At 40.0% G+C, this 16,828-nt stretch overlaps 1 protein-coding gene across 2 annotated transcripts; it reads right to left on the reverse strand.

The window, feature by feature from the left end:
* Window positions 1–202: 202 nt before the first annotated feature.
* On the reverse strand, window positions 203–16,298 carry LOC131221014 (ruBisCO large subunit-binding protein subunit alpha-like). Of its 2 annotated transcripts, XM_058216076.1 has the most exons (9): window positions 15,717–16,289; window positions 15,469–15,643; window positions 12,321–12,442; window positions 11,684–11,891; window positions 11,205–11,350; window positions 10,490–10,796; window positions 4,808–5,058; window positions 3,566–3,766; window positions 203–1,007 (listed from the first exon to the last, which is right to left on the reverse strand). In XM_058216076.1, the coding sequence occupies exons 1-9, from the start codon at window positions 15,750–15,752 to the stop codon at window positions 720–722; spliced, it is 1,734 nt and encodes a 577-aa protein (XP_058072059.1). In that variant the 5' UTR covers window positions 15,753–16,289; the 3' UTR covers window positions 203–719. The 2 variants fall into 2 exon arrangements, with proteins under 2 accessions (XP_058072059.1, XP_058072060.1); XM_058216077.1 differs by lacking the exon at window positions 203–1,007 and having other exon boundaries at window positions 3,623–3,806; window positions 15,717–16,298.
* Window positions 16,299–16,828: the final 530 nt, after the last annotated feature.

Consider the following 16,828-nt stretch of genomic DNA (forward strand, 5'->3'; position numbering starts at 1 on the left):
AAAAGCAGACAAATCCACTCATTACGTGGGCCACACCCTTATCATGTACCCTGACTAATGAATGGATCATTTCAGCTTTCATCCTAGGTGATCTTTATGGTGTGGCCCACCCTTTTCATGGCTCAGATGTTCTAGACAAGTGAGACATGGGCAGGAACGAAAACAGTGCATATAACATTCCTGTCCAACTTCTTCAATCAAATGAAATAAATTCCACAAGAAACTGTGTAGATCAAGCCTTAGAGAGTAGCTGCCTCTAAAAAAAAACACTACATTCTTGCCAAAATTCTCACTCATGACCAATAAAGTCATCTAAGTACAATCCGCCGCATACTGATGTGGGCCCCACCCGAGTCTATGATTTGGAACTCACTGAATCACGTCTCCTATTATTGGTCGAGGAATTATATGATCTCAGTGTGGTCTGTTTGTATAATGTCCTCGGGCACTGTTCCTACAAGTGAGGCCAAACAGTTCTGAAATCTGGACCACTGATCTGATGGGCCCACTTTGGATGTAACCTGCTCGGAAAATCTCCAAGATTGGAAGATCCTAGGAGTCCAATCTCTGACCTTTTCTCATCGATTTTGCCAAACTACATAGTGATGATGGATTAGAATCATACCATCACGAGATATTCTGAGAAAGATCCAAGTGGGGCCCATCAGATCAATGGCCTGTAGCACCCAGTAATCAGTTGTACCTCTTTCTTGTCGTTGCTAAGGAGTTATTCCAGGAACATAAGGAACAGCTGGTTTGGGCTGCTTTGTTTTCTCCACAAGGACAGCTTGGGTCATCAGAATCACCCCAGCAATAGAAGCTGCATTTTGGAGTGCGCACCTCAAAACTCTGCAAGGATCTATGACACCTGCATTCATAAGATCTTCATACACATCGGTCATCGCGTTGTAACCAATCTCCCAGTCACAAGCTAGAAGCTTCTCCACGACAATTGATCCTTCGACTCCCGCATTCACAGCGATTAATGATGCAGGTACAAGCAGTGCCTGATAATCATCATGGAAAATTTTCAGCCTCAGCAACATGGCATAATATCTTGTGCACTTCAAGACTGCTTGCAGTGATAACACAGGAATCTTCATACTGTCAGATCCGTCTGATTGGAATGCATGATTTCTTACTGAAGCCATGCACAGTGGGGCCCACCCACGTGGCCTTGGCTGGTTTTTTTGCAAGTGGGTTGGCCCCTCTGTACAGCTCCAGTGAGAAGATGTGAATGCTCTTGTTAAGATGGGCCACTCATATTAAAAATGCATAAAATGTGACGGAAGCTGTCCAATTGCTAATGCGTTTGGAACTTGGATGCACCACTTACTGCAGAAAAAATATTAAATAATTTCATACCAGAAGCTAAACAGGCACAAAAATTTTGCATTGTTTTCCACCAAATGTTGCAACATTTAAAACTTTCGATTGGAAAAGAATTTCTGAATGGTGCAATACTCATGTTAAGGGCAGAATTTTAAAATATTCCAACCAAAACCAAAACAAGTACTAAATGATCTACCATCATTACTTCCCTATGGACAAAAATCATAATTGAAGGAAAACACGGGACCGTGTGGATGTGCATTAAATCACCATTTGATCAGCAACACATGGTGTTTTGAGTCAAAAATTCAAAATCAAAGCCGTTTGGGGTGGTTATCTTTCCCCAAAACCAAGGTTACCAGGATCATGGGTCACTTTGTTATGTGATACGAAAACAGGTACCCAGAACGCTACTTCCTCCAATACGTAGTACATTAGGGGTAGGATCATACATATCAATGCATAAACTGAGTATGCAAGATAGTTTTATGTATGAAGTGAATTCATATAGAAATTTATATATGAAATGATGAATGTTATTGATATAGAACCTGCATAGTGAGTGTTATATTATAACTAAATAAATAAAGGTATAAATCTCTACATCATTTTTGCATTAAATTAATCAATAATAAAAACAAGAGCACCAATTTGGGTTGCTAAAAATAACGATTTGGATCGCAAATGACCCATAATCCAAAATGCTCAATCATTTTTTGAACAATGGAATCAATGAAACAAGTGCTAAAATCAAAATGTTTCGTGTTTTAGGTAACATTGCCAAAAATCATGTCCCAAAAAACTAATAATAATAACAATAACAACAACAGAAAAAACATCTAGAACGGGTGTGTTCTAGAGCTGCAACTTGGATTTGGGTCATCGTAAACCCGATTGACCCAATTCGAGTTCACATTCAGTTGTCAAGGTCCTTGTGTCAGGTTAGGGTTGGAAAACTACAACCGATTTGAGATCAGGTTGAGTTCGGGTCGAGCAAATTTGGGTCAGCTTATGTTGCGTTGAGACTAAACACATGTAGTTGGTAGGTTTGGATTGGTTTAGCGTTTGAGTATAGAGGAATTCGGGTTGGCTTCAAGTTAGACTACTCGGGTTGGAATTCGATCAGTTCAGCCTGCGGGTTGGGTCTCTTGAAGTCAGGTCAGGCCGGGCTCAGGTTGACCCTCAACCCGACACAACCAGCCCAAGTTGCACTCCTAGACTATATTCCTTGGTTTCCAACTAATAGCGGACAACCGACCAACACACCAAAAGCTCTAGAGCTAATGGGGAAGGACCGGTTTATCCCTATATGCAGGCCTTCCCGGGCAAACCCAGGTGAGATCTCCCCGTGGACAGCCCCCGCATCACACGGGTCCCCGAATCGCACAGTCCTACATAGGCCCCACCCCGTGGACATTCTGCATCTCATAGACCCCACCTGGTGGGGTGGCCAAGATGCTCCCGCATCATCCACCCACACCGGTGAGGAAACTCAATCCCTGGGCTCACACTCTGATAGCGGATAACCGACCAATGCACCAAAAGCTCCAGAGCTGATGGGGAAGGACCGGTTTATCCTTATATGCAAGCTCTCCCAAGCAAACCCAAGCAAGACCTTCCCGTGGGCAATTCCCGCTGTGCACGGGTCCCCGAATCGCACGGGCCCACAGTGGGCTCCACCTCGTGACCATTCTGTAGCTCACAGACCCCACCTCGTGGGCCACCCCACCCCAGCGTGAAGATACGGTGCATCCTTGGAATAACACCAAGATGCCCCTGCATCACTACCCCAAATCTCCATCCACATAACTTCATGTGAGTCCCTAAAGCTGTGTTTGGAGAATTGAGTTGCAAATATTCAGTTCAATCAATATCTAGCATTTATAATGAGGAAGTATTCTAGTCCGCAAAATTGCAATTACATTTTTCCAACTCAAAAGTGACGTAACTACAATTGGGAGCCCAAAATCCAATACAAATGCCAAAGAAATTTACAATCTGGTTATGGCCATTAAATTATGCTAGTAATTGCAATTCAATTTGATAGTGCATCCAAATGTTGGATTTTTTATTTTTATTTTTAAAGAAGTAATAATAATAATAATAATAATAATCACGGAGAGTCTTCCATATTTCAAAAGGTATAAATTACAAAATATGCATATTGTTCTCGTGAACCTGAAAAGCAAGTTAACATAAATGATCTACTTTGTAAAGGGAAAGACACAATCACCTTCCTGACTATGTCAGCACCAATCTGCTCTTCTGGATCTTCCATCAGATCCTTTATGACTGGAATATGCTTCGACAGATGTACGAATGTCGCCCCACCACCTGGTGCTATACCTTCATCAATGGCAGCAAAAGTAGCACTCTTCGCGTCCTCGATTCTGAGCTTCCTATCTTCGAGTTCGGTCTCAGTGGGCGCTCCTACCTAAATTTCATGTGCATTTCTCAGAACCCACAGCAACACCCTAACATGAATCACAAGAATCGGGGTATAAAAGACTATCAGAAGTCTAAAATTCTGGGGCAGAGAGAATATAAGAAAGTTGAGGAATTATACAATGCCTAAGAGACTATCGTCCTATGTTTCAGCAACCCATCCATTGATCTGATAGGACAAACATGGATGGATTGATCCAGAAAAATTCCCAGACTGGATGAATCTCACAGCCCAATGTTCAGCTTTCTTATTTCTGTTGAACGTAGACCATCGTTGTTTTCCTTCTTAACCATCTATTTCTGGCCACGGATTGAAGGGATAGGATTGTCCCATCAGAAGAGTTTTCAGGCATGGTCCATCCACTGCAGGAGTCATCAGAACAATGATCAGGATCAGTGAACCATGGGCTCAGTTGTATAAATCCAAGGCTCAAGAATACTGTAGATATACGTAGGTCGAGATCATATAATTCCTGTTTGTTTAGGTGGAAAACAATACAATTCCCCTGATGTGACAGTTGCCTTGTTTGAGAAACCAAAAGAGGGGGAAATCAATTCCCTTTTCCTAGCTTTCCATCCAAAAACGAATAAACCCAAACCAAACAACGGAACAATTGTTGGATTCTGCAGTTTACCAGCTACTATGGATCCACAGGGGTTCTCCATGTCTGCATTTTGCATTCTAAACAAATGGGCTATGAAAATTTTCTAACCCCCATAGCTATTTGAGTGATTTATTGTGTGGAAATTGATACAAAAATTGAACAAGTGATTCGAAATGCACAGCTAAAAACTAGAATCTAGTTTTCAAGACCCAGTTTAGTTGGGCCACAAGAACTATAATTTTCACTTTCTAGGCAACCTTGAAATAAAGAGCCCCACAAAACAGGAGGGTCCTATCAATTTTCAGGTTTTCTCAAATGGCCTCATGCCTTCAACCGATGGCAAGGTGGAGATAGTCTCTCTTTTTTACTATCAATCTTCTTCTGATAATTTCCATAGCAAATGAAAGAGATGCAAGGCAGGTCACCTTGATTACAGCAACACCACCAGAGAGTTTTGCAATCCTCTCAGAGAGCTTCCTTGACTGGTATGCGCTGTCTGTTTCAGCCAGATCTTTCTTTATCTGTGAGATCCTTGCTCGAATCTCAGCTCTAGTAGTGGAGTCAGCGACGATGGTCGTTGAATTGTTTGTTATAGTAATCTTTTGAGCAATACCAAGCTGGTCTGATGTTGCGCTTTCAAGCGTCAAGCCCAGATCACCCGCTATAAAATCTGCACCTGTTTGTGGTCACTACCAATATTAGCAACAAAAAGGAATACTCATGCATTCACAAACAAGGACATTTGAGCAGCAGCATACAAGCATTATCACATTAAACAACCATAAATTGACAAGACTATAACTGAGTATGGTGTACGTTATCAGATGGCGGCAATCCATCTGCCATGGGTGTGGCATAACGTACATCAATCCAGAATCCATACTGCATGAACATTGTTCACCATGTTGATGGAATGAATCACACTGATCGGAAGATCCTAACAATCAAATTGGCAGCCATCCAATGGAAATGGGCAGTGTTATCTGAATCTATGATTCATGACTTGGATTTGAATCATGCGATTTGACTCCCATTGTAATTCACTGAAGAAAAAAAAAAGTTGAAAAATCCTCTTCGTTTTTATTTTTAACATATTTCCCCCCCTTTTTTTTAATTCTTTTGTTTTTTTTTTCAAGTTTTCTAAGACCCACCCGAAGGATAGACATTACTGGAGTGGTCTTCTCCAAAGGCAACAAGGAGGAAAGGGAGACTAGATCACCAACCGGGGAGTCATAGAAAGTCCCTCCTAAGCCACGGTGGGGGAACCAACCACCTTAATGCTGCTGAAGCCGTTTTTCTCGGGCCTTTTTTAGGAGAGTCCCTTCTCTCCACTAGTTGATAGCACCAAGGGAAGAGGATTGTACCATGAGAGAAGCAAGAAGGTCAACTTGTTTCAAATATACAATATGGATTCTGGTAATGCAATGAAGTTGGTCGCCCACATTAAAAACCGAAATAAATAAATATAAATAAAATACTTTTTTGTTTCTTTTAATAAAGAGAAGGATTTTGGAGTTTTTTTAGCCTTAAAAAACCTAGAGAAAGAAAGCAACATATCTTTTTTGTCGGTCAATGGAATCGAATGTCACTTTCTCCATTCGGATTCTACACAAAATAGGTACAATATAACATAAACTCATCTAATCTTCTCTCTCCTATCTTCCCCCCATAGGATAAGTGCATTGAAAATGTTCGATAATTGTGTTTTCTTTTTTTCTTTTTCTTTTTTGTTACTTCAAGATTATTTTCACTCTTAATGTTTTATATACTTATTTTTTAGCTAAAGAAATTTTTTTTCCTAATAGGTGGGGGTGTATTGATTGTTGTTGAAGATGCAGAAGAAGTCCAAGGCAATGAATAACAAACCCAGCGTGGGACTATTGCTCAAAGGTGGATCAGAATAATAACCTTCTCCTCAAATGCAATTTCGTGAGCAAGAATGGTTGGGGGAAGGTGTATTCCGAAACATCACCTAACCAGAACTTCAAAAAAAAAAAAAAAAAAAATGTAGCGGCATGTATCACAAATGGGTGATGATGTTGTCGAGAAATTTAAGCTGTTAGAAAACAATTATAGTGAAAAGAAACAACAACAAGAAGTTATCTACAATGTTGGAAGAGTTTCAATCGTACATATTGTGGACGAATTGGGCAAGGGTGATAGAGAAAAAAGGAAGAGGATGTCTATGGATGATTTTGTTAGAAAAAAGATTGGAGGAAAAGAAAAATAACAGGCCACTCTAAATAGAATTTGGAACAAAAGAGATGGAAATAAAAAATAAAAAATTGTATCTCTTACTATTGCTCGCTTCCTTTATGCGAATGCTCTACCATTTAATCTTGTGAAAAGCCCCTTTTTGCACCAATGATGAAAGCAGTTAGCACATTCAAACCCTGGGTTGAAGCTACCAAGTTACCATAAGTGTAAAACAAGATTTTGAAGTTGAAGGTTAACGACATAGAGAAGTTACTTTTAGTGTAAAAAAAAGAATTGGTCGAAATAAGAAACACGATCACATCAGACGGGTGGACAGATGGAGTGAATCGGTCTATTACCAACTTTTTGTTTAATGGTCCGAGTGGTACAGTTTTTTAAAATTTGTTCATACATCTGGCATTTTCAAGAATGTGGACAATTTGTTAGCTTTACTTGAATCTGTTATTGATGAGAAAGGTGAGCAGAATATTGTAAAAGTTGTTACAGATAATGCATCCACATATGTAAAAGCAAGTCACATATTAATGGAGAAGAGAAGTTGTTTGTCTCTATGTGCAGGCTATTGTATAGATCTTATGTTTGCAAAGATTGGAAAATTGCAAGTTCATGCAATGACATGGAAAAGGCAAGAGCTATAATAGTCTACATTTACATGCATTGTTGAGTCTTGAACTTGTTGAAAAAGCATACAAAAGGTGAATTGACTAGACTGGCCGTGACACGATTTTTAACGTATTATTTAGCATTGAAGAGTATACATGAGAGGAGGATTGGCTTGCGGCTGATGTTTACCCAATAGGAATGAAAAGAACACAATTTGTCCAAGGCCTCAAAGGGAAAGCATGTGCGTGATATACTCTTGGCCGATGTAGCTTTTGGCCATCCATCAAGTATTTTTTAAAGACTACTCTCCATTGGTTAAGGTACTAAGATTAGCTCACTCAGATGAGAAGCCGGCCATAGGATACATTTATGAAATTATGGATTGGGCAAAACAGACTAGCAAAGATTTGGGGGAAGTTAAGAAACAGTATTTAGCAACTTGGTACATAATAGACGAGCAGTGGAATTTTCAGCTCCACGGGTCCTTACATGCAAGTGGCTTCCTTTTTAAATCCAAGGTTTTAGCATGATGAGAACCACCAAGCGGATTTAGAAATCAAAACTGGCCCATATGATTGTATTGAAAGAATAATTCCAAATTCAAGGTAAAGGGTCATTATTGACAAATAAATGAACAAGTTCAAAAGGACCTATGGTTTGTTTGAAAGAGAAACTGCAAAGTTAACAAGAATGACAAAGCAACTTGGCAACTTTTAAATTATTTTGCTTTTTAATTGTGTGTTGACTTTAACTAGTTGTGTGTCTATTTTGATTTTCAGGTTATTTAGTTTAATATTTAATTATTTAATCTTTATATTACATGATTCATAGGTTTATGGTGGGAGATTTTTTTTTATAAAGATTTTACACGGATGATGTCCAGAATTACAAAAGCCAATCATTCGTAGTTAGAGTCCAACATGCAGTGATATTGGTTGTGAGTGCAACTAGAGAACTTTTTGAGCAAGTGAAAAATTATTGAATTAATTTCATGAATCTCATTGTTAATTATTTATAGACTTATTTAATAATTATATACTAGTAAACCAAAATAAATTATGAAACTATATGTTTATACAGATACACTATAAAAAGAGGAACAAAATCAAGCAACAAAGATTGAATGCTCTTGTTTTTTTGTAAAGTACAATCTTCAACTTGAAGTCCATGCAAAAAGAGAGAAAAATCAGGGCATCAATCCAATTTGCTCATCGGATATGAAATCTAATGATGAGTGGATCACCAAAAAGGAGGATGTTGCCTTTCCTAACAACTAGATGAACATTGGTGGATGTATTATTGAGGCATTAAAGGGTGATTGAGGTAATAGGAACTACCTCATAACCAGAAGGGCGACATGGTATGATTGTTTTGTTTTGTACTATTGTAGACTTACACAATTACAATTAATTGTGTCATGTAGTTATATTAAACTGATAAGCATAAACTATTTTGTAGGTCCTAGTAAACTTTCTATTAGAAGTAAAGCAAAGGGAAAAGCAAAAGCAAGAGAAGAGGAGGAAGATAAATTTGTTTCAACATCAAATTCTGAAGAAGAGGATGTGGGAATTGATCTTTTTCTTGGTGATGATGAGGATGATGATGACGCCAACTTTGATGGCCAAAGGGAGAGCCCAGAATAGATTTATTGAACATTTTTTGCACATTTTGTTATCTTTGAATTATAGAAATAAATAGTGAGTACATGTCAATGGGCAAAGGATTTTTCTTTTTGAATTATACAAATGAATTTTGAATACATGTACATGAACAAAGGGTTGATGTTTATACACTTACAGATACACTGTATACAATTGATCATGATAGTTCAAGATTAGTATTTTTTGTGCATGTTCATGAGAGAATGGGTGGTTGATGTGTTTTTTATTTTTCTATTTTACTTACAATTTTTTTTCAAAATTTATGATATTTTAAGAAAGTCAGAAAAAATCTTACAATTTACGAAACGATACGATTTATACACAATTACAATTTACAATACGATAACGATTATGACAACACTAGAAATGGTCAATCTCTCAATGGTTAAACGGGCAAAATCCGAGGATTAGGATCATCCATTCAATGGATTTTTGGGTTACCCTCCAAAAATGGTGCGCATGATTAGGAAATTTTGTATTTTGACATACACATGATTAAACAGTAGCAAATGCACACCATGGCCCAACCCATGACAAATCAATGAATCACATACTTTAATCCTAAGTGGATCAACAAACATATCGCTGATCCATGTGACAAATCCTATTTTCGGCAATTTCTCAACCCAGAAATTTCTCGAGAGATCTTCAAATTTCGAGGTTTTTCTCGGGATATTATCAGGAAAATCTCGCTGAAAATAAAAATATTTAAAAATCTTTATTGCAAATTACTAAATAAATGTAAAAGTTAAATATATATTTATATAACAAAATTCTTAAGGTTTTTATCATCTTTTAAGTTAATATCTCGTGATAAAACGCAATATTTTAAAATCTTGGAAGATTTTAAAAATCTCATGATAATGTCATTTAGTTTATTTTCGCAATATTATTGCGATATTTGTCACACTATTGCTGATGACTTTATGCTGCAAACACATGTAGGTAGTAGATGATTCCTCACAAAATTGAACTACATAACCATGGAGATTTGTCTATACAGCTAAATCTCGCTCGGCAAGCGACCCAAGCAAACTAAGTGCACTTTGTGTTTGAGGTACAGAAAATGCAAGCCATAGGGCTGAAGCTTGGATTCGGGTCAACCCAAACCTAACCGACCCAACCAGAGTTTGGGTCAGGTTGGGTCGGGTTGTCAAAGTCTTGAGGTTGGGTTCGGGTTGAAAAACACCAACCCAATTTGAAGTCCAGTTGGGTTCAGGTTGAACAAATTTGGGTCAAGTTAGGCCAGGTAGGGAATAATCATATGAATTTGAGTCAGGTTGGGTCTACTATAGAGGACTTCAGGTTGGCACCTCGGGTTCGAATGCAGGTCAATTTGGATTGCAGGTTGGGCCCTCTTGAAGTTGGGTTGGGCTCGGGTTGACCCTCAAACTGACCCAACCTGCCTGACTTGCACCCTGGGGGTTGGGGAACGGGAAGGACGGAAGGTCTCATTCTTATCTCAACCATTATATGATGCAAGCGCATCATGCCAACCTTGGGAACCGTGAACACCCAAAGATGGCCTAAACAAAATGCTGAAACCACAAGCCCTCATTTCTAATACAGCATCAAGAATCAAGATCACTGCTGAACCCATTAAGACAAAAGCATGCACATGGATACCTGTCATAAGAGCAATATCTTGCAGAAGAGCCTTCTTTCCGTCACCAAATCCCGGACACCCAATAGCTGCAACATTAAGTACGCCGCTCAGCTTGTTCATGACCAGCGTCGCCAGCACTTCCCGTGAGATGTCTTCGGCAATTATCAACAGCGGGACGCTTAACTGAGTTGTCTTTTCTAATAGAGGAAGGATGTGTTTAATGTTTGAAATCTTTTGGTCGGTTACTAGAACTTTAGCATTCTGAAACTCCACAATCGATTTATCCTGGTTTGTGATGAATTGGGGAGATACATAGCCCTTGTCAATCTGTAGACAACATAACATATGACCCATAAACAAAAGGAACTTCAAAAGGTGAGTCCTGCTAAGGAGATAGATGTGAAGAAGATTGAAGATCTTTGTGAAATGTGATACCTGAGCCATTCATATGGTGGAGTTTGGTGTGGCACAGGCTCATGCATACTTGACTACATGACGTTCGTCAAATTTTTATTTTTATTTACAAACCATCAATTTTATACCAACCACAATTTTGGGCCAGGGCAAGTTCACTGTGGGCCGTGGGGCCTACCCAATGAATGGCACAGACTTTGAATGCTTATGCTACTTGTGCCATGAAAATTCTATTCAATCCTCTTGTGCAAATCTTATCCACATCTCTCTTAGGAGAGTGTTCATGCATCTTATAATCATATTTAAGATATATTAAACTACCTTCATTCCTTCTTCAACTTCAATAGTAGTTTCGAAAGTTTTGGATGATTCGATTGTGATGACTCCGTCAGGGCCAATCTTATCTATGGCTTCCGCAATCAAATTTCCAACGAAATCATCATTTCCAGCAGAAATTGAGGCCACAGCTGAAAAACAATCCCACTTGTCATGAATTTCTTCCAAATACGAGATGGCATGCTGAAGAAAATTCAGATCATGAACATGAGGAATTATATGATACTCGACTAGATGATATGTACAGTATGGTCAGGTCCTCACTTTGTACAAGTGGGACCCACAGTTTGGGGATCCAAATTGTTCATCTGATGCCCCAGAAGACACCTTGACGAGACAATCCTAACCCTTTGATTTGTGGCATGAAAATTGTATGGCTAGGTTCCATATACCAATGATCAGGTACTGAAGCATTGGACCCAATTGTACAAACTAGTGGAATGCTTCCCAAGAATATGTGGTACCTTTTATATCCTCCCTCCCTTTAACAGGTCTACATCTAGTCTTTAGGACCTTAACCAGCTCATGAGCAGTTTTATCAATGCCTTTCTTCAAAGAAACTGGATTAGCCCCAGAAGCAACAGCTAATAACCCTAACTTAACCATCTCGCGAGCCAAAATGATTGCCGTAGTAGTCCCATCGCCTGCTAAATCATTTGTCTTAAGTGCAACCTGTAATAAGAAATTCCCATTCAGATAAAGTTGGAGATAATATAAAATGTTTGATTGGGCATTGGCCTGGGACAAACTACAAATGTCCCAAATACCCCAAAAAACTCCCCATTCGTATGATTCTAACCATCCAAATAGGGCCCACTAAATGTGGACCACTGGCAATTTTTCATTTTCATTGCATTGCCTAGGATCATCTTACGGGGAGATAATGGTGGCATGGCCCATCCCATCATGAATTTCACCATCCAACAGCTTATATTACTGAAAAGTAGGTACCACCCATACAATTTCTATGTCGACCAAAAAAGCTCACTTTCTTCTGATCAAGCATCAAACAGTGCCTCACAGGATAATAGCTTTCAAGTCGTTTATGTACCGACAGTATAAATAACAACACATTGAACAGAATAATGCAGAAAGCATGACCTCTTGAATGAGCATTGCCCCTGCATTCTCAATGGCATCGGAGAGCTCAATGGACCGAGCAATTGTCACTCCATCATTAATTACTTTTGGTATGTCAGGTCCATCTAGAACAACGTTACGACCTGCATCATGCAAATAAAAATCCAGCTCGCTCACTTAGTGAGGCAAACATAGACAAAGAAAAGGCATGGTCATTTGAATATGTCTACATCCCAGCCACATCCAGGTATGGAACATTTGACCACTGCACCCTTGCTGCTCAGGGCACTTCATTCACCGGGTGCCAATGGTGAACCAAACAAACAAACAGAATGTAAAAACTTGGCCATGGCATTTTAACCATTTTCTTTCATACATCGCGGTCCACAAGATGAGTTTCCAGCCTAATTCTTGGGCCAGGGCACAAATACAGTAGCACCCACCTGACGGAAAACTTGGATCTCAAACAAGTCGCGAGGTTGGCAAATGCAGGAGCATGTGGAGGAGCTGGGATCCACATACAAAATGTGGAATTAGCAAACCTACACAGAGAATACTGCAGGACTAATGCAAACAGAAGTTACAACATTTGATCCTGAACATAAAACTATATATATATATATATATATATATCTTGAGCTTCCTCCAATTGTTATAGCCCAACTGAAGAATTGAAGTTACAGTGAAAAGAGTCAAATCATACCACTTGCAATGATCAAATCCAGTCTTGGACCTATGTAAGCCTGCAACTTCAGTTTGGGTTAACCCAAAACTCTTTGACCCAACCCAAGTTTGGGTCAGGTTGTCCAGGTCAAGGGGTCAAGAAACCTGATTTGAAATTGATTGGGTTCAAGTTGGGCAAATTTAGGTCGGGTTAGATCGGGCTAGGAATAATCACATGTTTTGGTCGGGTTGAGCTGGCTTGGGTTGAGTATAGAGGAAATTGGGCTTGGTTCAAGTTGGGCAACTCAGGTTGGAAATGCAGGAGCATGTGGAGGAGCTGGGATCCACATACAAAATGTGGAATTAGCAAACCTACACAGAGAATACTGCAGGACTAATGCAAACAGAAGTTACAACATTTGATCCTGAACATAAAACTATATATATCTTGAGCTTCCTCCAATTGTTGTAGCCCAACTGAAGAATTGAAGTTACAGTGAAAAGAGTCAAATCATACCACTTGCAATGATCAAATCCAGTCTTGGACCTATGTAAGCCTGCAACTTCAGTTTGGGTTAACCCAAAACTCTTTGACCCAACCCAAGTTTGGGTCAGGTTGTCCAGGTCAAGGGGTCAAGAAACCTGATTTGAAATTGATTGGGTTCAAGTTGGGCAAATTTAGGTCGGGTTAGATCGGGCTAGGAATAATCACATGTTTTGGTCGGGTTGAGCTGGCTTGGGTTGAGTATAGAGGAAATTGGGCTTGGTTCAAGTTGGGCAACTCAGGTTGGAAATGCAAGAGCATGTGGAGGAGCTGGGATCCACATACAAAATGTGGAATTAGCAAACCTACACAGAGAATACTGCAGGACTAATGCAAACAGAAGTTACAACATTTGATCCTGAACATAAAACTATATATATCTTGAGCTTCCTCCAATTGTTGTAGCCCAACTGAAGAATTGAAGTTACAGTGAAAAGAGTCAAATCATACCACTTGCAATGATCAAATCCAGTCTTGGACCTATGTAAGCCTGCAACTTCAGTTTGGGTTAACCCAAAACTCTTTGACCCAACCCAAGTTTGGGTCAGGTTGTCCAGGTCAAGGGGTCAAGCAACCCGATTTGAAATTGATTGGGTTCAAGTTGGGCAAATTTAGGTCGGGTTAGATCAGGCTAGGAATAATCACATGTTTTGGTCGGGTTGAGCTGGCTTGGGTTGAGTATAGAGGAAATTGGGCTTGGTTCAAGTTGGGCAACTCAGGTTGGAACCTAGGTTGGGTTGGGTTGTCAGTTGAGTCCTCTTGAGGTCGGGTCGGGCTTGGGTTGACCCAACCCGACCGAGTTGCACCCCCTAGACTGATGTAACAGGTTGTGGAATAGAAATTCCGGCAGCCTTCTGATTTTGAGAACCAGAAATATAGAAGAAACCCCCAGATGGGGGCAAGGGGACTACTACAAGAGATCCCAACAGCCATCTAGGGTTAAAACCGCTAGAACACAAGAATCACTCTTCTTCAAAGGAAAAAAAAAAAAAAACTATCTTATATCTAGGGGTGTACGTCGAGTCGAACCGAGTTGAGCTGGCCTCGGCTCGGCTCGGTCCTCGAGCCTGACTGGCCTGCTCAGCTCGGTTCGGTCAGCAGCTCGGGCCAGTTCGAGCCAAGTTCGTCTGTGCAGCATTTTCACAAACACCTGGACTGCACCTTCAAAATCTCATCGTATTTGAGAGTCTGAGACAATAGCAATGGTTTTCCAGGTATTTTATCAAACACCTTCTAAGCAACATAAAAATCAAGAAAAAAAGGTATTGGTTTCATATACATACCTTCCTTGCCACCAGCCACACTTCGTTAAGTCATTTCATCAAACACTTGGTGAGCAACATCAATATCAAAGTAACCGAGTCACTGAACTGGTTCGATCCGTGTTCAATTCAAGCCATGTTCGATCTGAGTCGAGCTGGGGCCAGCTCAAACTCGGCTCGAATTCATTTTCGAGCTCAAAAAATCAGCTCGAACTCAGCTTCGAACCGAGTCGAATCGAGCTTTTTCGAGTCAAGCGAGCTAACCGAGGTAGCTTGGTTCGTGTACACCTCTACTTATATCATGTCAGAAGAAGACGGAAATGGAATTAAAGAAAGTCACAAAGTCAGTCCCCAGGGCATGACCCATTCGTGACAGACCCCACCAGATGAACAGTCCACATTGCCAAAAGGCAGGCACCACATACCTAACTTACCCAATTGACAAGCTACAACCAAAATCCATGCTTTTGTAACAAACCCAATTCCCGCCATAACAAATCATCGTCAAAATTCACACTTCCCAACAAAACGATACTTTAAAAATAAATTTTAAAAAAAAAAAAAAATCCATTCTTAACTAAGAAAATATATAATCAATACCAAACTGAATCAATATCAACCAAAAAAAAATAAAAAAATACAATCGGTACAAAGTAAAAAACCAACTAAAATGCATAGAAATTCCAATGAACATATATACCTTTGGGTCCTAAGGTTACAGACACGGCATCAGCAAGCTTATCTATACCAGCTTGCAATGATTTCCTGCATTCTCCATCGAAAGAAATCTTCTTGGGCCCAGCTCTGACAGTAAAAACCCTACCAATCTGGAGATTTCTTGAGGATTTGAGCACCCTTTTGGTTTCATGGCGGCTCTGAGAATGTAGAGATTGGATTAGAGGGGGGGGGGGGAGAGAGAGAGAGAGAGAGAGAGAGAGAGAGTCTTACAGTGAAGAACGGAGAGAGTCCGGTGGCGCTGAGCATTGCTGTGTTGAAAGATTGGGAGATTTTTCAAAAGTCGGGGGTTTTTGTTGGTGAAAGTGCTTTGATGCTTTGATACTCTAGCAGAGTGGGATGGATGATACGCCGGCACTTAACTCCAAGCACTGTGGTGCCCAACCTAATGTTTGTATTATACCCAACCCGTCCATCTGTTTCACCATACTATTTTCATGAGGGACATCCAAGACTAAATTGGGTCACACCACAAGAAACAATATGGATTGAATATCCACCGTTGAAACCATCTGGGGGCCACGTTAGTTTTGGATCGGGCTGATATTTGCGTTTTCCCTTCCATCCAGGTGAGAATCACTTTTATGAACGTGTTGGATGGAATATAAAAATCTTGGTGGGCCCCAAAAAGGTTTCAATGGTGGGTTTTTCCATCCTCAATGTACCTATGGTGCGGGCCACTTGATGTTTATATCTCCCTCATGCTTGGCTTCATATCTTAAAATGAGCTCGCAAAACGGATGGACGGAGTGGATATAACACAAACATCACGGTGGGCCCTACCGGGGTTGGGGTTACGGGGGACTACGATAACCCACGGTTACATGCCCCCGGTTGCATCGATTCACTTGGACAGTCCAATCGATCGATCCAAGCCGTCTATTGAGGGCAACAATCGTACTGATCGGATGATCCAATACATCATTGATTCGGCTTATTTTCTATAACCATCTCTTTTCCAACCCATGGATGGAATGAACGGTTAATATTGCCTAAGAAAAGTGATTGTTTAGAATCATAAGCAATCCATGATGGGCCCTGACAAATAGATGGATAAAATCGTTGATTCTGACCTTTTTTTTGTGTAAACAATCTTGACCGTCCAAATTAAAGCCATTGATCAAATGGATAAATATTTGTTTGCGATCGATGTGATGTTTTCATGGTAGCCTATGAAACGTGTCTTAGACCTAACGAACGGTCTGGATCAGTGGTTAATTGTCCCACTGCATCTAGGAGCACTATAACTTACAGTGCTATGAAAGCATCAGAGCATTTCTACTCCTCAAAATTAAACTGTCCAGATTTTTGGGTCAGAGTCATGG

This window comes from Magnolia sinica, chromosome 12, assembly GCF_029962835.1.
Source record: "Magnolia sinica isolate HGM2019 chromosome 12, MsV1, whole genome shotgun sequence".
In the NCBI taxonomy this organism is placed as follows: Eukaryota; Viridiplantae; Streptophyta; class Magnoliopsida; order Magnoliales; family Magnoliaceae; genus Magnolia; species Magnolia sinica.

Bases quoted from the DNA above. Each gene is read 5' to 3' on its own strand.
- LOC131221014 (XM_058216076.1), bottom strand. From the start codon at position 15,752: ATGCTCAGCGCCACCGGACTCTCTCCGTTCTTCACT. The intron at 11,892-12,320 runs GTCATGCTTTCT...TTCTTATTACAG, and splicing joins GGGCAATGCTCATTCAAGAG to GTTGCACTTAAGACAAATGA. The intron at 5,059-10,489 runs GTATCCATGTGC...GACCACAAACAG, and splicing joins AGATATTGCTCTTATGACAG to GTGCAGATTTTATAGCGGGT.